Here is a 22802-nt window from a genome sequence, read left to right on the forward strand (position 1 = left end):
AAAAAGTCCATGGCATAAATAATTTTCCAGTTGTGAAGCAGGCAGAACAATACTAACTCCAACTTTACAAAACAAACAAATACCAACAATACATACGTAAAAAGAAGGACCACAGTGTCTTGCGGAGTCTTATTATTCCACAGTATTCCATGCAGAGCTTTAGTAGCTCTCGTCCCAATCGATATTCTGGGATTAATATCCTTGTCAGAAGCACTAAAAGTATCTGTTATTGTTCCAAAATATTTGTAATTTCTGCAGGATTTTATTTCTCCTTCCTTTGTGTCAGTCTTCACCAAATCTTGTCCCACACGCCTGCGCTCCATCTTGTCCAGGTTTATTCTCAATCACAATTTGCTATACTCCTCTTTAAACTCTTTCAGCATGTATTCCATATACTTTTCATCTTGAGAGAATATTAGCTGCCCATCCGCAAATAAAAGAGAGTCAGCGTTTCCTGTACCAGCCATTCAGCGCCTGTTCGAAATAAATGTGAAAACGAGTAGATGACATTCCATAATCTTGTTTTTGACCTTTGTGAAAGAAAATACTTCGGGTAACCCTGTTTCCAGTCGAAAAAAATGCATTTGTGTCCTTGTATTAGTTTTAAAAGAGGTTAATCCATTTTTCTCTCAGATTAGACCTACTCATTGCTTCCCATAATATTATTCTACGGACATTGTCATACGCTTGCTGCAGATCTGCAAAGGTCATGTACACGTAGTTTCTTTTATTTATTGGGTTTTTCCACACTTTCTGATACAGTGAATGTTATAAAAACATGACCGTCCTTGTCTAAAACTTAAAGCTGACACATTCCTTTCTGGTCTTTATTCAAAATACTGTGAAAAAGCCATGCTGTAGCCGGGATAACATTTATTCCTGCGTACTTGGTGCACTTGTCAACTTTTCTTTATAATATGGAGGAGATATATGGCAAATTCCATTCCGTAGGTGGATCTTCTCCCGTCCCTATTTTGCCTAAAAGTTTCTGTAGTTATCTTATCACTACACGTCCTCCATGCTTTAAAAATTCCATTCGTAGCTCTTAACGTTATAAAAACTTGTTATTTTTATCCACGGAGACTGTCTGTGCATGTAGCACTGCAGAAAAAACCGCAACCAGACACGTTCTTTCAATGAATGATTTATTTCCCGGAAACTAGTTTCCAGCCTGACTTGTACTATCTCTGATTGTCTTTAGCCAAGCTTACGTTCAGAATGATACGTATCAATTATGATACCCCTACACTGCACTGTATAGAGAGAAACATTAAATTTGTACAAGAAATCGTCTCTGCTGTCTAACGATGGGTCCAGGTCTGAAACTAATTATGACGAAGTAAATCAGTCATTCAAAAAGTGTGGCTGGTGGCAGTTTTTTCTTCGGTGATATTTGTAAAAACTCATACCATGCATTTCCAGGCAGAAATGACTCATAGGCAAAAGAAGTAGATATCAACAGCCACGCATTTAACGACTCTGTGTGCAAAAATCTTGTGCATCCAGCTGAATAACGCACTGAGTTGACCTGCATCACTTAGATTAAGATAACCAAGAAGCTCTCTCACTGCAGCGATCTACACTGTGGAGTGGCAGCGTGCTTTGCACAATTTCACTTTCACTCGATACTGTCCTATGACATAGTTTTGTGGTCAAATGAGGCTCAGGTAATAAAGACATTTGTTTTACAGAAGCGTGCGATAACAGTATGGGCTTCAAGTCGACCATCCATTGTCTTTCTGATACTCTGTGATACGGTCAAGTGGCAGTGCAGCTATTCGTCTAGAGTTCAGAACAGACTTTTGTGTTCTGGCCCTTAACAGGTTCCAGGTAGACATCAGACAGGAAACTGGAAGTTCCCGGGTGAGAAACGAAGTGAGCGAGTGCAATGTTATCCACTTATGCTATATTTTACATGAGTAGTTTTACTTGGGATCGAAAATTCCTGTTGGCACTAGTGCTCATATTAAACAGGTGGTATCTAAAATCAGTAAAATTACACAAATATATAATACGAAGTAGTAAGAAAAAAGCAACAACTGTGTAGTGTAAAACGAAGAAAAGCAGCTCTTTCCGAAATACCTATTTTCCGTTAATATGCATAATACCCTAATTTGCTGTTTTTGTGGTCTTCAGTCCTGAGACTGGTTTGATGCAGCTTTCCATGCTACTCTATCCTGTGCAAGTTTTTTCATCTCCCAGTACTTACTGCAACATCCTTCTGAATCTGCTTAGTGTATTCATCTCTTGGTCTCCCGCTACGATTTTTACTCTCCACGCTGCCCTCCAATACTAAATTGGTGATCCCTTAATGCGTCAGAACATGTCCTACCAACCGATCCCTTCTTCTAGTCAAGTTGTGCCACAAACTTCTCCCCAATCCTCTTCAATACCTCCTCATTAGTTATAAGATCTACCCACCTAATCTTCAGCATTCTTCTGTAGCACCACCTTTCGAAAGCTTCTATTCTCTTCTTGTCCAAACTATTTATCGTCCATGTTTCACTTCCATACCTGGCTACACTCCATACAAATACTTTCAGAAACGACTTCCTGGCACTTAAATCTATGCTCGATGTTAACAAATTTCTCTTCTTCAGAAACGTTTTCCTTGCCATTGCCAATCTACATTTTATATCTTGTCAACTTCGACCGTTGTTATTTTGCCCCTCAAATAGCAAAACTCCTTTACTACTTCAAGTGCCTCATGTCCTACTCTCATTCCCTCAGCGTCACCAGACTTAATTCGACTACATTCAATTAACCTCGTTTTGCTTCTATTAATGTTCATCTTATATCGTCCTTTCAAGGCACTGTCCATTCCGTTCAACTGCTCAGCATTGAAAGTAATCTAAAAGTAATTCCTGTAATGAGTGACGTGAGCAGTTTAGCTTTAGGTATAACTGTTATACCATACAGAAATTTCATGCAATAACCACTTCTGTGCATTAATGTATAACGTAGCTCATTTCACATCACTGAATGGTCATCTTCATGTTCGATTTGTACACTTTTTGCAAGAACGGACAAGCTCGGATGAGGGAGACACAGTCATCCATAATTATTTACTGTACATTTTAATGGTCTTGATAGCAATAAAATGTAATTTCTTCTGACCACTAACCATACTCAGGTACTGTTTACAACAGAATTGCTACCTAAGTACAGTGTTTACCACAGCTTAACAAAGCGAAACTTGTCAGTATTAAAAGGTTGGTGAGAGCGTGGCTGTTAGCGCGTAAAACCAGCAGAAGTGTCGCGTATGCTGCGATACAGACGAACGCCCGTGGGGTGGGCACGGGGTCACTGCAGTCACTCACCTGGTGATGAGCTCCGGATGGACGTGCGACCCGCTCTTGCCATCCTCCACGCTGCTCCCGCTCTCAGACACCTGCAACACAGGACTGGACGTCACCTCACGTTGTCACCGCTCTGCGTCATGCACGTGAGCCAAAAGTTCACAAAAATACCTTTAATTATTTCATTATGTCGATGCATATGCGGAAAACATTGAATGTCTGTGAACATTTTTTTTTTCTTTATTGAATTTCAATTCCCCCCGAAGGGGGACGGGCTGGCAGCAGCTTAGTATGCCGCTCTTCAGCCTACAGATTTTGTGACAAAGATCAGGAGAACAAATAATAATAAAAAACAGGCGATAAAATCGGAGACTTAGAGAGTAACAAGGCGAAAAGAAATCGTGGAACTTAAAACAAACAACAGAGGGATGATATGCTAATAAAAATAGATACGAAGCAGACAGGGAAAACAATAGACAATTAAAAAACACGGCGACAGTCTGGATGCTGTTCGCAAAAGACATAAAATTCACACCTAGCGACAGCATGGTTTCTGTTCGCAACACGAGAAAGACAAACAACACTGAATAGTCACTGGAACACTGCACTAAAACGTTGGCAAATGTGACACCACAGTCGAGAGCAGGTGGGGGGAAACTGGACAGAAGATGGGAAAACAAAAAAGGGGGGAAAGGAGAGTAAAAGCGAATGGGGGGAACCGGGAAAGGAGCTGATGGAGGATGAGGACCCATAAGAGGGGTAGGGGGCAGACGCGACAGGGAGTGGAGTAGGCAGAGGAGGGGAATACAAAAGGACTGGGGGGGAGAAGGGAGGTAGGGAGAGGTTTAGTGGGGAGAAAACAGGACGGAATGGGGGGGGGAAGAGGGAGCCCAGGGAAAGGACAGAGGAAAGGAGGGGGAGGGAGGATCAGAGTTGATAGGAGGGATAAATGGAGGGAGAGAGGGCATCATCCGGGAGGGGGAGTTGACGGAAGCCACTTTGGGAAAGGAGATGGAGGGTGTAGAGATGGAGGGTAGGGGGGACGCAACGGTGACGACGTGGCAGGGGGCGGGGATGGGAGAGGAGAGGAGCAACCAGGGGGTGAGGGGGTTCAAGACGGCGGGAGGTGTAGAGGATGCGGATATGTTTGAGGAATAGGAGCAGATGGGGGAAAGGAATGAGATCATAGAGGATCCGCGTGGGGGACGGGAGGCGGATACAGAAGGCAAGGCGGAGTGCATGACGCTCAAGGATCTGGAGGGACTGATAGAATTTGGGGGGGGGGCAGATATCCAGGCAGGACTGGCATAACAGAGGATGGGACGGATTAAGGATTTGTAGGTGTGGAGGATGGTAGAGGGGTGCAACCCCCATGTCCGGCCAGAGAGGAGTTTGAGGAGTCGGAGGTGGTTGTGGGCTTTGGATTGGATGGAGCGGAGATGAGGTATCCAGGTGAGGTGACGGTCAATGGTGAGGCCAAGGTAGGTGAGGGTGGGGGTGAGACGGACAGGACGTGCACAGACAGTAAGGGAGAAATCCAGGAGCCGGAAGGAGCGAGTGGTACGACCTACGATGATTGCCTGGTTCTTGGAAGGATTGAATTTCAGGAGCCATTGGTTACATCATGCAGCAAAAAGGTCAAGGTGATTCTGGAGAAGGCGTTGGGACCGTTGGAGGGTAGGAGCGAGGGCGAGGAATGCGGTGTCATCAGCATATTGCAAGTGGTGTACTGGAGGGGGGGGGGGTTGGTGCATATCTGCCGTGTACAGGAGGTAGAGGAGAGGGGAGAGGACAGAGCCCTGGGGCACACCGGCAGAGGGGTAGAAGGTGTGGGAATTGGCATGATGGATGGTAACATAGGAGGGGCGGTGGGAGAGGAAGGAGGCCACCAGACGGATGTAGTTGATAGGAAGGGCGTAGGTTTGGAGTTTAAACAGGAGACCGGGATGCCAGACACGGTCGTAGGCCTTTTCGAGGTCAAGTGAGACAAAAATGGCGGAGCAACGGGAGTTAAGCTGGAGGGAGAGGAGATGAGTGAGGCGGAGGAGTTGGTCATCGGCAGAGAAGGAAGTCTGTGAACATTTGGGAAAAAGGAATTTATTTTCCATTAATCAGTCCTCCACTACATTACTTAGTCTTTTTAAGGGGAGTCGGAGGTGGTCAAATCCAAAAAATTACGATTTTTTTTGCTACCGAAAATTAATTGGAACATTCCTCTTTAATGTAAACTTTGAATTATTGTTCTACTCGCCCTAGAAGTGGAGTTATTAGCATTTTCCCCCACGCCTGCAGAGGAAATGGGCGGCCGCTGAATGCATCTAACACCCTCTCGTGACTTCCTGGCGAACTGCTTGGGATTTTCTCGGCCTGTTACGCATTTAGCGCCTTATTTTACGCATACAGCGAGTGTGCAAGGGTTGGCTACATTGTTTTCTGTGACAAATGAAGCGCTAAGAGCGCGGAACATCGTCTCTTTGCTGTTTACCGTCTCGATTTAGTTCAGTGTTGCGCCTGTTGTTGGTAGTATTATACGTCTTGTGTAAAGTGTTGTTCTGGTTACGATGCCACGTTTTAGTAACCGTGTAAATAAGAAGAGGATCGTAGGGAAAAGAAAATTAACACTAATACCAAGTTGCGATACTACAATTACTGAAACAGTGCGTTCTTCTGCTAAGCAACACATGGCCGGCCATAGCCCTGTGACATCTTCTAGCAAATACTACCTTGGGGATGGTGACTCCAAAGCTTTCAAGACTATAGAGGAACTGAAATCATATGGAAATGAATTTGTAGTTGAAAAGTTGGAATGCATTGGGCATGTGCAAAAGCATATGGGTGCACGGCTTCGAAGGCTCAAACAAACTTTGGGTTCAAGTAACCTCAGTGATGGGAAGACAATAGGAGGGAGAGGCAGGCTTACTGATGAGGTGATTGAACGTCTACAGAGATACTATGGGTACGCTATAAGGCAAAATACTAGTAATATTAGTGACATGCGAAAAGCAGTGTGGGCACTGTTCCTTCATACTGCCTCTTCCAATGAATACCCTCAACACAGCCTGTGCCCATACTGCCTCTTCCAATGAATACCCTCAACACAGCCTGTGCCCAAAAGATTCCTGGTGCAAATATAATGCAAAAAAGGACTATGATCACAAACATGGTTTGCCAGCGGCTGTGATAAATGCAATAAAACCAATTTTTCATGACTTAGCACACCCAGAATTGTTACACAAATGTCTACACGGAAAGACGCAGAATCCTAATGAGAGCGTAAACAATTTGATTTGGAAAGTGATTCCTAAAAGGGTGTTTGTAAGCATAAAAACACTGCACTTTGGCATTTATGATGCAATAGCAACCTACAACCAAGGGAACAGTGTGAAGTGTGAAGTTCTGAAGGCATTAGGATTTACAGCTGGGGTGAACAGTGTACGAGCACTAAGAAATATTGACAGAGAAAGGATAAGAGGAGCAGAAAGAAGAGAAAGGCATATGAAGTATGATGAACAACAGGCCAGAAAAGAAGACAGAAGAGGAAGCTTTTGGAGGATGAAGAAGAAGACCCTGATAATCCATCCTATGGTGCAGGAATGTATTGAGAAACTTTGATAGCCATTTCCCGTAAATTAGAATTTTTCGAATATAAGGAACATTTTCTCAAAATCCACTCAAGCTAGAGAGATGAAATTTTTATACAGCACTCCTAGTGGTCAAAGTTACATTGTAACACAGCCATTTGGCAATATGTTCAGTAGTTTCATTTCAGTTTAATTATAAAGCAATTATATGTAAAAAAATTTGGGTCATTAATAAAAAAATAATTGGAAGGAAACTAGAAAAGATACTCCAAAATCCCTCTGTCATAACTGCGATACTAAACCACTCTATATGTAAAAAAAAATTCAAATTTTTCTATTTGGTAGTTTATTCATAAATGTTCCTCAAACTTAGTGATTTTAACATGGGCAGCATAGGCACCTCCGGCTCCCCTTAATCGTTTAATGTTTACATAGTTCACAGGAATCTTATACAAAAACCGAGAGTTTCCTGCCATCTCCGACAGCGGCGAAACTCACGCAGTGGGTGGAGAATGATATTAGTTTTCTACATCGGGTGTAGTCAAAGTACGGAATCACTAGGAGTACTTGTAACTATAATTACACTTCATTGTTCCCTCTTAGAGGAGAAAACATTACGCAAATCATGTGCCGTGCCTAGTGCTAAATTATTACTGAATTGGTGTGAGGTACATCAGTAAAAGTCGTCACTCTTCTGACAGCACACATCGTGAGGCAGGCTCTACATGCCTACTCTACTCAGTGGCAAAACTCGAAGTACTCATTACTGTGGCTTACAGTGCTTAGTAGTTAACTGTTTACATTGCTTAATACAGCTGCGATATCTTAGCTGCTGGGCTTAACAAACTATTTAAGGCTTGATTTACTACGTTTTCCTCATAAGAGGTATAGGCACCTTTAACACGACACTCGCTGATGGATTATAATCGATAGGCTCTGCCTTTTTCATTTACGAAGCGCACAAAGAGTAGCTTGCTATGGGCTTAAAAAGTATAGAGTACAGATAGAAGAGGACGTAATGAGGCAAACACGAGACACTGGGTGACAATTACTGAACTATTTAGTAAATTAGTTACAAACTGCGGCGTGCACACACTTTATTCAACATGTAATCGTCACTACAGAGATTCGGATATAGTTTATGACATGTTCGACATGCCTGCCATCATTGGTGACGACGCGACGCTGACGGATAGCTAAATTCTGCATGACCCGCTGAAGTGCCGGAACATCGATGCTGTCGATGACCCCTTGAATGGCTCTTTTCAGCTCAGCAACGGTTTTGGGGTTATTGCTGTACACCTTGTCTTTAATATAGCCCCACAAAGAGGAGTCGCATGTGTTCGAATCCAGAGAATATGGCGGCCAATCGGGGCCCGTGCCAGCGGCCTCTGGGTACCCCAGAGCCAAAATGCGGTCCGAAAAGCGCTCCTCCAGCATACCAAACACTCTACAGCTACGATGGAGTCGAGCTCCGCCTTGCATGAATCACATCTTGTCGAAATCAGGGTCGATTTGGATAATGGGAATGAAATCCCAAACCTTCACGAAGCGTTCGTTAGTCACCGTGCCATCAAAGAATATCGCCGTTTACAGTATATATAAATGATCTAGTAGAAAGCGTCGGATGCTCTTAAAGGCTACTCGCAGATGATGCGATTGTTTATACCAAAGTAGCAACGCCAGAAGACAGTAAGAATCTGCAGCACATAAATAAATGCAACATAGTGCACATACATAGGAAAAGAAATCCACTACTGTACAGCTACACTATTGATTACAAACAACTGGAGACAGCGTCTGCCGTAAAATGTCTTGGCGTAACTATCCAGAGCAACCTTAAGTGGAATGATCATATGCAACAGACAGTGGGAAAAGCAAACACCAGACTCAAAGTCATCGGAAGAATCTTAAGGAAATGTAACTCGTCCACGAAAGAAGTGGCTTATAAGGCGCTTGTTCGTCCGGTTCTTGAGTATTGTTCATCTAACTGGGATCTCTATCAGGTAGGACTGATAGAGGAGATAGAGGAGATCTAACGAAGAGCGGCGCATTGCGTCACGGGATCCTTTAGCTGGCGAGAGAGCGTTACGGAGATTTTAAAGAAACACTTGCAGACGTTACAAGAGAGGCATTATGCATCCCCGACAGATTTATTATTGAAATTTCGGACAGCACTTTTCAGGAGGAGTCAGATAACATATCACTTCCGCTCGTGTATTGGCCACGAGAAGAAAATTCGAGAAATAGGAGTCTATACAGAGGCTTATCGACAATCATTCTTCCCACGCACTATTCGCGAGTGGACAGGATTGGAAGGATCAGATACTGGTACCGAAAGTACGCTCCGCCACACACCATTAGGGGACTTGGGGATTATGATGTAGATGCAGGTGAGGGGGATATGGCAGAAATATACACCGATTGAAAAAAAAAATTTCAAAACAAAAAAAAATTAATGTAGGCAAATACAATTTGTCAAGCTAACACGTAAGTATTTAAGTGCCCAGATAAATTTGAAATAATAACCGGTGTAATCGCCAGAATGTTGAATGCAAGTATGGAGATGTGCATGTATTGCGTCATACAAGTTAGGGATGTCGGTTTGTGGGATGGAATACCGTGCCTGTTGCACTTGGTAGGTCAGCACACGGAAAGGTTTGTGGATGACGCTGGAGTGGTCCGATAAGGTCCCATATGAGTTCGACTGGAGACAGATCTAGTGGTCGAGCAAAGTCAACTTGTCGGAACTTTGTAGAGCATACTGGGTTACAACAGCGGTATGTGGACGAGCGTTATCCTGTGGGAAAACACTCGTCGGCTGCAGGCCTCCAACGGACGGCCAACACTCGGCCAGCCTGCCCTCCAGTGACCTCTCACGTGACACCAGTGAAGCAGCAAACGGCGACGGTTTGTGGTCAGTGGAGTGCACGCTGCAGGGAGCTGCCCTTGAAGTGAGTGAGTTGCAACAGTTCGTTGTGTCATTGTGGTTCCACTTACAGCTCAAATAGTTGCTGCAGATGGAGTACGGTGAGCCAGAGACGGTACGATGAACACGATAGTCTTACCCGCGGATAGTGCCACGTGCTCATCCGAGCCCGGTCTTCTTCTGAACGTATCCTTTCGTGACCACCGCTGCCAGCAATCGTGTGTAGTGGCTACATTCCTGCCAAGACTTTCTACAGTAACGCAGAACGAACATCCAGCTTCTCGTACCAATATTATGAGGTGCATTCAAGTTCTAAGGCCTCCGATTTTTTTTCTCCGGACTGGAAAGAGATAGAAACATGCGCATTATTTTAAAATGAGGCCGCGTTCATTGTCAATACGTCCCAGAGATGGCAGCACCGTACGGCAGATGGAATTTTACCGCCAGCGGCGAGAATGAACACTGTTTTAAATACTTAAAATGGCGACGTTTTCCTTACTTGAACAGCGTGCAGTCATTCGTTTTCTGAATTTGCGTGGTGTGAAACCAATTGAAATTCATCGACAGTTGAAGGAGACATGTGGTGATGGAGTTATGGATGTGTCGAAAGTGCGTTCGTGGGTGCGACGGTTTAATGAAGGCAGAACATCGTGTGGCAACAAACCGAAACAACCTCGGGCTCGCACAAGCCGGTCTGACGACACGATCGAGAAAGTGGAGAGAATTGTTTTGAGGGATCGCCGAATGACTGTTGAACAGATCGCCTCCAGAGTTGGCATTTCTGTGGGTTCTGTGCACACAATCCTGCATGACGACCTGAAAATGCGAAAAGTGTCATCCAGGTGGGTGCCACGAATGCTGACGGACGACCACACGGCTGCCCGTGTGGCATGTTGCTGAGCAATGTTGACGCGCAACGACAGCACGAATGGGACTTTCTTTTCGTCGGTTGTGACAATGGATGAGACGTGGATGCCATTTTTCAATCCAGAAACAAAGCGCCAGTCAGCTCAATGGAAGCACACAGATTCACCGCCACCAAAAAAATTTCGGGTAACCGCCAGTGCTGAAAAAATGATGGTGTCCATGTTCTGGGACAGCGAGGGCGTAATACTTACCCATTGCGTTCCAAAGGGCACTACGGTAACAGGTGCATCCTACGAAAATGTTTTGAAGAACAAATTCCTTCATGCACTGCTACAAAAACGCCCGGGAAGGGCTGCGCGTGTGCTGTTTCACCGAGACAACGCACCCGCACATCGAGCTAACGTTACGCAACTGTTTCTTCGTGATAACAACTTTGAAGTGATTCCTCATGCTCCCTACTCACCTGACATGGCTCCTAGTGACTTTTGGCTTTTTCCAACAATGAAAGACACTCTCCGTGGCCGCACATTCACCAGCCGTGCTGCTATTGCCTCAGCGATTTTCCAGTGGTCAAAACAGACTCCTAAAGAAGCCTTCGCCGCTGCCATGGAATCATGGCGTCAGCGTTGTGAAAAATGTGCACGTCTGCAGGGCGATTACTTGTACAAGTAACGCCAGTTTCATCGATTTCGGGTTAGTAGTTAATTAGAAAAAAAATCGGAGACCTTAGAACTTGAATGCACTTCGTACACGATCTAGTTCAAACTTACTGGCGTATTGATAATGGCGTCTTTGTCACCTTAAAGGCATCTGTACTAAGATCAGCTCACCATGTCAAATATCAAAGGTAACTAACGCTCACGACCCTTTCAGCGCGTATTTAGAGCATATCTTATTATGCGACTGGCGGTATATTTGTATAGACAACTTAGAAACACGCATATCAACTATCGTTTATGTCGCATAACTTCTTCGTCTACATCCACATGGTTACTCTGCAATTTACACTTAAGTGCCTGGCAGAGGGCTCATCGAACCATTTTCGTACCACTTCTCTACCATTCTACTCTAGAATGGCGCGTGGGAAAAAGGAACATCTAAATCTTTCCGTTCGAGCTCTGATTTCTCTTATTGTGTTATGATGATCATTTCTCCCTACGTAGGTGGGTGTCAACAAAATATTTTCGCATTCGGAAGAGAAAGATGGTGACTGAAATTTCGTAAAAAGATATCGCCGCCAAGAAAATCGCCTTTGTTTCAGTGACTGCCACCCCAACTCGCGTATCATAGCAGTGACACTCTCACCCCTATTGCGCGATAACACGAAACGAGCTGCCCTTCTTTGCACTTTTTCGATGTCCTCCGTCAATCCTACCTGCTAAGGATCCCACACTGCGCAGCAATATTCCAGCAGAGGACGGACAAGTGTAATGTACACTATCTCTTTAGTGGGTTTGTCGCATCTTCTAAGTGTTCTGCCAACAAAGCGCAGCCTTTGTTTCGCCTTCCCCACATTATTATCTATGTGGTCTTTCCAACTTAAGTTGTTCGTAATTGTAATTCCTAGGTTTTTAGTCGAACCGACAGTCCTTAGATTTGTGCGATTTATCGTATACCCAAAATTTATAAGATTTCTTTTAGTACCCATGTGGATGACCTCACGCTTTCCTTTGTTTCTGTCCTCAAATGAAGAATTACTGATTCTTCTATCTGCGTTAATGCATTGAAGAATGACTGTAATGACAATCCAAATGTCTCTAGATAGAATCCTACACTTGCAATTCATTGATGATGCACTTTTTAATTAGAGTGAGACGAAGACATGACCTTTTCGTCAGTGTATGTGACACAGCACTAGGGGGCGAAGCCGCGCATAAAAGTCTGTCAGTCAAGATAAAACCACTTTTGGATATTTCAGTACTGTTCTTTAAACAGAATTTGATGTCTACATGATTGATAAGAACGGAATAATTCAATATTAGTCGCCCAGATTTAAATGAAACGAGTAAAGCCCATGCCTTCGTTTCACATCAATGAATGCTAAGTATAGGATTAGATCTAGAGACATTTGGGTTATCCTTACAGTCATTCTTCAATGCATTAACGCAGATAGAAGAATCAGTAATTCTTTATTTGAGGACACAAAGAAGGTCAGCATAGGTCGTAATATAATTTGTAAGTTACTGTAGATCTAGATTTCAGCAAAGAGTGCAGCTATCATCAGTATGTTATAGGTAGGTATGTAGGCTCAGCGTAGTTATGACGACACATATTACAATATAACTCTGACATGTGTGTCGTTATTACCATGTTTACATGACAATATTGATGATAGCTACTCTGTTAGCTGAAAACTGGATGTGCAATAACATACAGATGAAATTACGACCAATGCTGACCCTCTTTCTGTTCTGGACTAAATCACAGTCGTGGGGCATAATTATTCTCATGGAATCGAACCTGATGAATTGGTTATTTGTTTCTACGGAGATGCGGCATGCGCTGTTTAAAACCGAAATGAAATTGTGTCACTTATCTAATTTCATCAAGCCTCTGAAAGCACATTAATATGTTAAGAGCGTGCAAATGCGCAGTAAATGCCGGTAAGAAGTTGAGTAACTCACTTCATCATCCCACGAACGCGCGATACTCCACGGCTGAAGCACGGCGGACAACATAACGCGAGGTATCCGAGCGGAAACATCGCGCGATTAGATACCTTAAGTCTGCAAAATTATTCAAAGCTGTTTCAGTGGGCATAGGGCGCACGCAGATACAGCCGCTGCGAACCCGGATTCATTCAAATGAAGCTTAAGCTTTACGTAAAACGCAGAAACACCTGGTTGCCGCCGTCGCTGGGAAAGCAAAACTCCTTTCAGAGACGCGTCGGGGCGTTGAATAGCTCGACAGCAGGTGGGATCAAAGAGAGAAGCAGAAAGAATATTGCCTGCTCCTTCCCGGGAAGAACAGGCCGCTCTGCAGTGGGTTAGCAGTGCCCACTTGGCACGCAAATGGATTTCTTTGTGCCGCCACCTGCGGAGAACTTCGTGACGCAAACCGATTATCTGCCCACGACGCGCAGACGGGCTCTCTTTGCTTTGCTGGCTGCTCGTGATTTTAGAGCCATTAAACGAAGCGGCTCCGGCAGTGGCAGAGGTCGGCAAAGAGGAAGAGGAAGAGGAAGAGAGAGAGAGAGAGAAAGCAAGTGGCCCAAATGTAAACATGGGATAACGTGCCGGCGAGATTCCCAAGTGCTTAAAGTTTCTCCGTCCTGAAATCGGCTTCATTCCGCTCGGATCTGCTATTAGAAATGTCTCTCCGGCTTTCATCGTCGGGACAAACAGTACTGCGGGAAGCACGATCCGGATTCGACGATAATGGCGGTGTTAATGGATTCTGCTGCAGAATAAGCGTCGGTATCTTAAATTCTAAAATTATTAGCTGACATAATTGTGGAAAGACAAGTACTTTCTGTCGGACAGTCATGAAATATAGGTTATACAAATGAGCTCCTCTTTTGTTTCTGTTAGCGTCTTTGCTATTCGTTAAACTGACTATTGTCAGTGAAATAAATGCATAAATAATTAAACAATATGTGAAAACACTTTTTCGTTCAGCGTCGTGTTGATTTTTTTACTTTTCTTGAAGCTAATTGCTGTCAACATCGCATATAAATTGAATTCTATATCGTAAAAGTTTATAGTTGCAGAAATTTTTGCTAGAGGTTTTTAAATGTTTACGTGGTACTACCCCATAGGCGTTTATTGTATTCTGCAATACTAGTATGGTGCAGCAGTGTCGAAATTAGAAATGAAAATAAAACAAACCAAGCAGTGTCGGATCGGAAACAAACTCAGTTTGCTAGCGATTCCAGTTTAAATCGCAAATCTTTTGCGCTCTGATTCTTTTACGGAGTTTTGCGAATACTGTTCACGTGAATAATAATGTCAATATTTTTGTCGTCTATAACACGAGCGTCGTAACATGGAAACGTATGGAACTGCAGTGAAAGATAGGGCATTCCGATAACCTCATAATTAATGGTGGCCTGTATATACAACGACGTCACAAATGTGACACAAGTGTGTGACAACTGAAAGTTTCGCATGCTTCCACTGGAATTTACTCTCATTACGGAAAAACTTCAGTGTTTACACCAAAACCTGTTTTCGGAAATTTCATCGTATTTCAGAATTGGAAAGCAGTGCGTCAACACTTGAGAATCTCTGGCGACAGCTGTAACATTTATTTCTGTTACACTTTGATTTCGAAGAAGTAATCACAAATTTGCATTGTCAGCAGATTTCTCCAGTTGTCTACAAGCAGTTCGTCAAATTCAACTCATGATACGTAACGATGCAATGTGGCAGCAGGAAGACTGATCTGATGCAGCTCTCCATGGTACTCTATCCTGGGCGAGCCTCTTCGTCTCCAAATAACTATATCCTTCTAAATCTGCTTACTGTATTCATCTCTTGGTTTCCGTCGGCGATTTTTAGCTCCCCCCCCCCTCCCCCTCCCCCTCCACGCACTCACACACACTTCCCTGCAATACTAAACTGGTGACCCCTTAACGTCTCAGAATGGATCCTATCAACCGATCGCTTCGTGCAGTTAGGTTGCGCCATAAACTTCTTTTCTCCCCAATTCTGTATAGCACCTCCTCATTAGTTATGTGATCTACCCATCTAATCTTTACCATTCTCCTGTAGCACCACATTTCAAAAGCTTCCATCCTCTTCCTGTCTAAACTGTATATTGTTATAGTTTCAGTTTGATACTTTTGCAGCACTCCATACGAATAATTTCAGAAAGGACTTCGAAACACTTGAGTCTATATTCAATGTTAACAGATTTCTTTTCTTCAGAACCACTTTTCTTGCCATTGCCACTCTGTATTTTATATCCTCTCTACTTCGGCCATAATCAGTTATTTAGCTGCCTAATTAACAAAATTCGTCTACTACTTCAACTGTCTCGTTTTCTAATATGACTCCCTCAGCGTCTTCTGATTTAATTCGACAACACTCCATTATCTTTGTTTTGCTTTTGTTGACGTTCATCTTATATCTTTCTTTCAAGACATTGTCGATTCCGATAAGCTGCTTTTCCAAGACCTTTGTATCTGTGACTGAATTACAATATCGTCGGCAATCCTCAAGGTTTTTATTTGAATGGTTACAGCTATGTATATGGCTAAATTGAATAAGTTCACAACTTTGCCTCCTCATTTTAACATTCGACAAACTATGATGTGATAACACACAACTCTGTCAATTGTAAGCCAGTTCAGCGATGAACATTGGCTGATTTGTGTTTATTCCAACATTCAGTAAGCCCCATAAGTCCGAATGGATCATATTTTAGGACCGTACCATTACTGCTAAACCTCATTTTCTCGTAATCTGAAAATAACGAATTCCGAAGGCTAATAAAATCGACACAAGCGCACCACTTTGGTGACAGTACTGTATGGCAGCTATAGGTAAATATTCGTATTAAACTTTCATACGAAGAAGGATTAGGCCTGTTAACACAAAACAGAACTGCTCTGCAGAATACGCACCAGAAAGGTAAAAGGGTATATCGTTTATGAGATACCTGTAATGAATGGCTTACACTGGAAAGCAATGGGGCACAGGAATGAAAGTGTCAAAAATAGTACTTGAAATGATAGTGTGTTAAGTGTTAACTGACATGGGCTACGTCTTGTATAAAATTAAACCCAGTGTCCTAATGAAGTATGGGACGGTAGAAGGTAACCGCATAACTGTTCTGTGCAAAATCACATTGGAGTTGTTTGCCACTGCCTACGCCAGGCGAGTTTCGAAGTTGTGGCTGGCTGTCATTTGCGTTTGTGCAGTGAATTATTGTTTGTGTTAAGAATATAAGCGGAGTTTAAGAAATGAAGAGAGAGGAACGTGGCTTTAGCGCTTGACGTACTCTCAAAGGATTAACACTAAGGCAATCTTAGCGCCCCTGTTCGACTCATAACAAACATTGTTCAAGGCAAAATGGTTTTTCACGAAAATCGTTAAACGTAAAACTTGGGATGAGAAATGATTAATGTAAAGCTGTACTTGGTATATACACTCCTGGAAATTGAAATAAGAACACCGTGAATTCATTGTACCAGGAAGGGGAAACTTTATTGACACATTCCTGGGGTCAGATACATCACACGATCACACTTACAGTACCACAGGCACATAGACACAGGCAACAGAGCATGCACAATGTCGGCACTAGTGCAGTGTATATCCACCTTTCGCAGCAATGCAGGCTGCTATTCTCCCATGGAGACGATCGTAGAGGTGCTGGATGTAGTCCTGTGGAACGGCTTGCCATGCCATTTCCACCTGGCGCCTCAGTTGGACCAGCGTTCGTGCTGGACGTGCAGACCGCGTGAGACGACGCATCATCCAGTCCCAAACATGCTCAATGGGGGACAGATCCGGAGATCTTGCTGGCCAGGGTAGTTGACTTACAGCTTCTAGAGCACGTTGGGTGGCACGGGATACATGCGGACGTGCATTGTCCTGTTGGAACAGCAAGTTCCCTTGCCGGTCTAGGAATGGTAGAACGATGGGTTCGATGACGGTTTGGATGTACCGTGCACTATTCAGTGTCCCCTCGACGATCACCAGTGGTGTACGGCCAGTGTAGGAGATCGCTCCCCACACCATGATGCCGGGTGTTGGCCCTGTGTGCCTCGGTCGTATGCAGTCCTGATTGTGGCGCTCACCTGCACGGCGCCAAACACGCATACGACCATCATTGGCACCAAGGCAGAAGCGACTCTCATCGCTGAAGACGACACGTCTCCATTCGTCCCTCCATTCACGCCTGTCGCGACAGCACTGGAGGCGGGCTGCACGATGGTGGGGCGTGAGCGGAAGACGGCCTAACGGTGTGCGGGACCGTAGCCCAGCTTCACGGAGACGGTTGCGAATGGTCCTCGCCGATACCCCAGGAGCAACAGTGTCCCTAATTTGCTGGCAAGTGGCGGTGCGGTCCCCTACGGCACTGCGTAGGATCCTACGGTCTTGGCGTGCATCCGTGCGTCGCTGCGGTCCGGTCCCAGGTCGACGGGCACGTGCACCTTCCGCCGACCACTGGCGACAACATCGATGTACTGTGGAGACCTCACGCCCCACGTGTTGAGCAATTCGGCGGTACGTCCACCCGGCCTCCCGCATGCCCACTATACGCCCTCGCTCAAAGTCCGTCAACTGCACATACGGTTCACGTCCACGCTGTCGCGGCATGCTACCAGTGTTAAAGACTGCGATGGAGCTCCGTATGCCACGGCAAACTGGCTGACACTGACGGCGGCGGTGCACAAATGCTGCGCAGCTAGCGCCATTCGACGGCCAACACCGCGGTTCCTGGTGTGTCCGCTGTGCCGTGCGTGTGATCATTGCTTGTACAGCCCTCTCGCAGTGTCCGGAGCAAGTATGGTGGGTCTGACACACCGGTGTCAATGTGTTCTTTTTTCCATTTCCAGGAGTGTACTTCGTGTAGGTGCGAAACATGGAGAGGGAGTAAAACAAAAGTGTTACGACGAATTGTCTTTGAAATTTGTTATCACAGGACACTAGTGAAGATCAGATGGATTGATCCAGTAAAGAATGAAGTCGTCCTGCAGCAAACCAACGAGGAAAAAATAGCTTGCAAGATGATAGTGAATCGAAGAAAGAAGAATATCTGGTCACATGCTACTAGTTGAGTCCCTGCACAAAATTGTAATTGAAAGTCTGGCCTTAGGCGAAGGCCTAGATATGAGTATAGAAGGCAGATAGTTGATGGCGTAGGATGCTGCAGTTGCGCTGAAATGAATGGAATAAGTGGATAGCAGGAGTGCGAGCTGACTGGTAACGTTCATCAAACCAGCCTCAGCGTTGATGACTGAAAATATGTCCGACTGATGGACACCACCAGCAGTGTCCCACGCCGTAGCTCGATGTACGCAGGGACTTCAGAGTGTGCGTCACACTTGTTGTCCCCTCGCTAGAACCTACCGCCTGAGCAATAAAAATTAAATTCTGGCTAAAATGGTCTTTGATGATTAACTGCATTCTAGGTGACGAATAACCGTGTACGTATTTAGTATTCATGCAAAGGAAATTACCTGGTGATGAATGAATCAGACTTCGTATAAAGATGCAGGTCCGGCCTTCAGAAGATAAAATAACCGACGATGGAGCGCTTAAGGCGCTCAGTCGCTGCGTCAGCAGCAAGTCACTCCGAAATTAAACTAAATGGCCAAATATCACTTGTTTCATAAAATTAATACAGCAGGACTGAAAGGCTGATGATTTCATAAAATAAAACGTATTTATGAAACAAAAGGATCGAACTATTGCTGGAAAAAAGTTTACAAGTAACGCAATTACATCTCTATCACTTTTCTGCCCAAAAGGGGAAGAACGAAAAAAACGTCACTTTTTACATGTAGAAAGAAACTACAAATTTTTAAAACAAGGTGGCTGCTTACACACAGTGTAGAGAAGTTCAGAACCTGTGATTTGGTCATCTATTTTATTCCACAACCATATGTAGTGGAGAAGTCACGCTAACTGCCAGTAAATTAGCCTATTACACAAATATTCTCGCATTTATTTTTGACAAAATTGGTTTATATATAGAAAGAGAGATAGTTTTGGGTGGTTTTTGTTCTGCTCAAGCTTAATGATTTTTTTAATACTTGTTACACTTGCTAGAACTTAAAGACGAAATATATATTGTGGAATAAAAAAATTGTTATGTAAGAGGTTCACAGAAATTCTGTTTAATAAAGTCTTCGTTCTTTTGCAACCGTTCTTTTCTTCTTTTCATTTAACATAACTGTCGTAAGCCCGAGAATATTTTAACTGAAATAATATCAGGAGTTTTTATACAGAAGACCATAATCGGAAATATTGCTTTGCGGTTTCGTGAAAAGGTGCGTTGTAGTGGTCGCACATTTTCTGTGTTTATACTTTTCGCTTTCAGTCGTTGGTATCTGGTGACATCTTCGAGTTTAATTGGAAAATTCTAAACTGCTGTCTTAAAATTGACTGGAACGGAATGCACTCAGTTCGTGACGTCAGTTGAGGCGCTACTTGACTGAGAAGTAACGGCTGCAGGTGACGAAAATTGACAACGGCCACGAGCTGTGTGCAGACATCACGCTTCTCCATAGCCCATCCGACGTCGCCATTGGCAGGGGATCAGATGGTGGTCGGTGCGTACCTACATTTTACTGTCTTAAAATTCCGTCGTGCGCGGCCCTCCATACCTCCAGTACCTCCATCCCTGCACCTCCCCCCCCCCCCCCCCCCCCGTTCGCCCATCCCCACTGCCCCTCCACCGCCTCCAGTGCTCCAACGTTTTCGTAAGATTACGAAGCAGGTGACACGTAATCTTACGTATTCGAACCGCTGACTGTGTAATCGATTGCCCCTGGCGCTGAGCTGCGGGCAACCGACAGAAAGCGGCTGCGGTTCGCGGCGCGCCTGCTGGAAGGAAAACCGAGCTGTCGGCCGGAAAGCGCGCTCCCTAGGCGGGAACCCGGCCAGGGGTAACGGCCGCGGCGAATGGCGGGGCGCCGCCGTTACGTCAGCAGTCAGCAGACGATGCGAGCCTCGTCGAGGCGTTCTGCTGGCTCGTTGTGCAGAGACGCCCAAACAAGACGCTTAGCCTCGCTGTGTTTAATTAAAGTTCTTCTCGGTTTGTAGCGCGTACGTGCAGGGCGGGCAGAATAACACCGCCCCGGTAAATGTTTCGTATACCTTAAGATAGGCAACCGGACTCACATTATCTGTCTCGTGTAGGTGAGATGTACGTTTCGTTGATTACCTTAAGGGGCTCCGGAACGCCCTATACTTGCAATGTTAAAATAACGCTTATAAATTACATCTTTCCTCACAAAGTATTTGAGGTAGGAAGTTGAGCTTTTTACAGATTATTTATTGGAATGTGGGCTACAACTTAACACAGGGATTTTACAAAATTTTAGTTCAGTTATTAAAGATGGTTTTTTTTCAATTGTAATGAAAATTCACAACATTTTTTTGCAATTTTTTATTTATATATTTAAAAATATATAGTTTTTTGGAAAAAGGCTGTGTTAAATTATGCAGAAGGTACTGTGTAACATTTACTGAAAGTTTGAAACAAATATGTTTGGAAGATCCTTAGAAAACATGTAATTAGTATGAGAAAATAAAAGTTTTGGGAATCGAGCGACAAAGATTGGATTAAAGTTTTAGTGCATTCCAGGTCCATAGGACGGATTATCTTCATCCTCTGCAAACTCCTCCTCCAGCTTCCTCTTGTTCCTCCTCCTGTTTACTCTTGCTTGTATTTCTAGACTCTTTACAGCCCTGTCTGCAGCCCGAAGGCGTTCCTTGTCTAAAGCAAGCATCGCTCGTACCATGTTAGAACCTATCTTCATTCCCATATTTCTAAATACCTTGCACCTTACAATGTTGCCATCATTGAAAGTCGCAACAGCAACTCTACTTTTACTCATTATTATACTTCAACAAAACAGAGACTCAAGAAACAGAATTAATTACGAATATTTTCGAGATAACGACAGAGTAAATAAACATGAAACAATCGACAATCACACCAGCGATATATATTGAACCATCACAGGTTAGCCTCAACACATACTTTATCTCACATCACTAAAATGTACCTGATGAACACGGACGTTAATAATAACACCATTTGATAGCAGTTTAACAGCGCCACAGTGGGTCACGCCCATGTAGAATACATTTCAAAAAAAAATTTAAAAATAGTTGTACTCTTCGGAATTGAATAAATTATATATCTATTAAAAGGTAATAGTCTGCAGATTCAGAAAACGCAAAAAAGTAAAAATTGAACTTTTCATGATTTTGAGCCTTTCCGGAGCCCCTTAAGGTAGACGAATTTCACTGCCGGAAAAACTCACAGCACAAAAAAATAATTAATGTAATGTAATTTCGGGAATAACCCGCCAGGTTCGCAGAGAGCAGTAACGCGCTGCTTCCTGAACTCGGGTAGGCGCGCCGGCCCCGGATCGAATCCGCCCAGCGGATTAACGACGGGGGCCGGTGTGCTGGCCAGCTTGCATGCGGTTTTTAGGCGGTTTTCCTCATCCCGCTAGGTGAATATCGGGCTGGTCCCTAAGTCCCGCCTCAGTAACACTCCTCACAGATATTTGACAAACTGTTCGCACCCATTTCATGGCTTACACTAGTCGCAGACAGCTGGGGTCCACTGCTTCCATCCCGGAGGGTACGAAGTGGTGGCACGAAGGGCATCTGGCCACCTTCTGACGTTGTTGTTGTCTTCAGTCCTGAGACTGGTTTGATGCAGCTCTCCATGCTACTCTATCCTGTGCAAGCTTCTTCATCTCCCAGTACCTACATCCTTCTGAATCTGCTTAGTGTATTCATATCTTGGTCTCCCTCTACGACTTTTACCCTCCACGCTGCCCTCCAAAACTAAATTGGTTATCCCTTGATGCCTCAGAACATGTCCTACCAACCGATCCCTTCTTCTGGTCAAATTGTCTTACAGACTTCTCTTCTCCCCAATCCTATTCAATACCTCCTCATTAGTTATGTGATCTACTCATCTAATATTCAGAGTTCTTCTGTAGCACCACATTTCGAAAGCTTCTATTTTCTTCTCGTCCAAACTATTTATCGTCCATCTTTCACTCCATACAAATACTTTCAGAAACGACTTCCTGGCGCTTAAATCTATACTCGATGTTAACAAATTTCTCTCCTTCAGAAACGCTTTCCTTGCCATTGCCAGTCTACATTTTATATCCTCTCTACTACGACCTTTATCAGTTATTTTGCTCCGCAAATAGCAAAACTCGTTTATTACTTTGTCTCATTTCCTAATCTAATTCCCTCAGCATCACCCGACTTAATTCGACTACATTCTATTATTCACGTTTCACTTTTGTTGATGTTTATCTTATACCCTCCTTTCAGGACACTGTCCATTCCGTTCAACTGCTCTTCCAAGTCCTTTGCTGTCTCTGACAGAATTACAATGTCATCGGCGAACCTCAAAGTTTTTATTTCCTCTCCATGGATATAATACCTACTCCGAATTTTTCTCTTGTTTCCT

The 22802-nt window shown here is 44.0% G+C and overlaps 1 protein-coding gene across 1 annotated transcript in view; it reads right to left on the reverse strand.

Annotated features, from left to right (window-relative positions):
* Window positions 1-22802, reverse strand: part of LOC126176796 (neprilysin-4-like) — a 796156-nt gene that overhangs the window by 309429 nt on the left and 463925 nt on the right. Inside the window, exon 2 of the mRNA XM_049923974.1 lies at window positions 3321-3391. Within this exon, the coding sequence (XP_049779931.1) occupies window positions 3321-3391 (71 nt within the window). The remainder of the gene's footprint in view (window positions 1-3320; window positions 3392-22802) is intronic.

Source organism: Schistocerca cancellata, chromosome 3, assembly GCF_023864275.1.
Source record: "Schistocerca cancellata isolate TAMUIC-IGC-003103 chromosome 3, iqSchCanc2.1, whole genome shotgun sequence".
Classification (NCBI taxonomy): domain Eukaryota; kingdom Metazoa; phylum Arthropoda; class Insecta; order Orthoptera; family Acrididae; genus Schistocerca; species Schistocerca cancellata.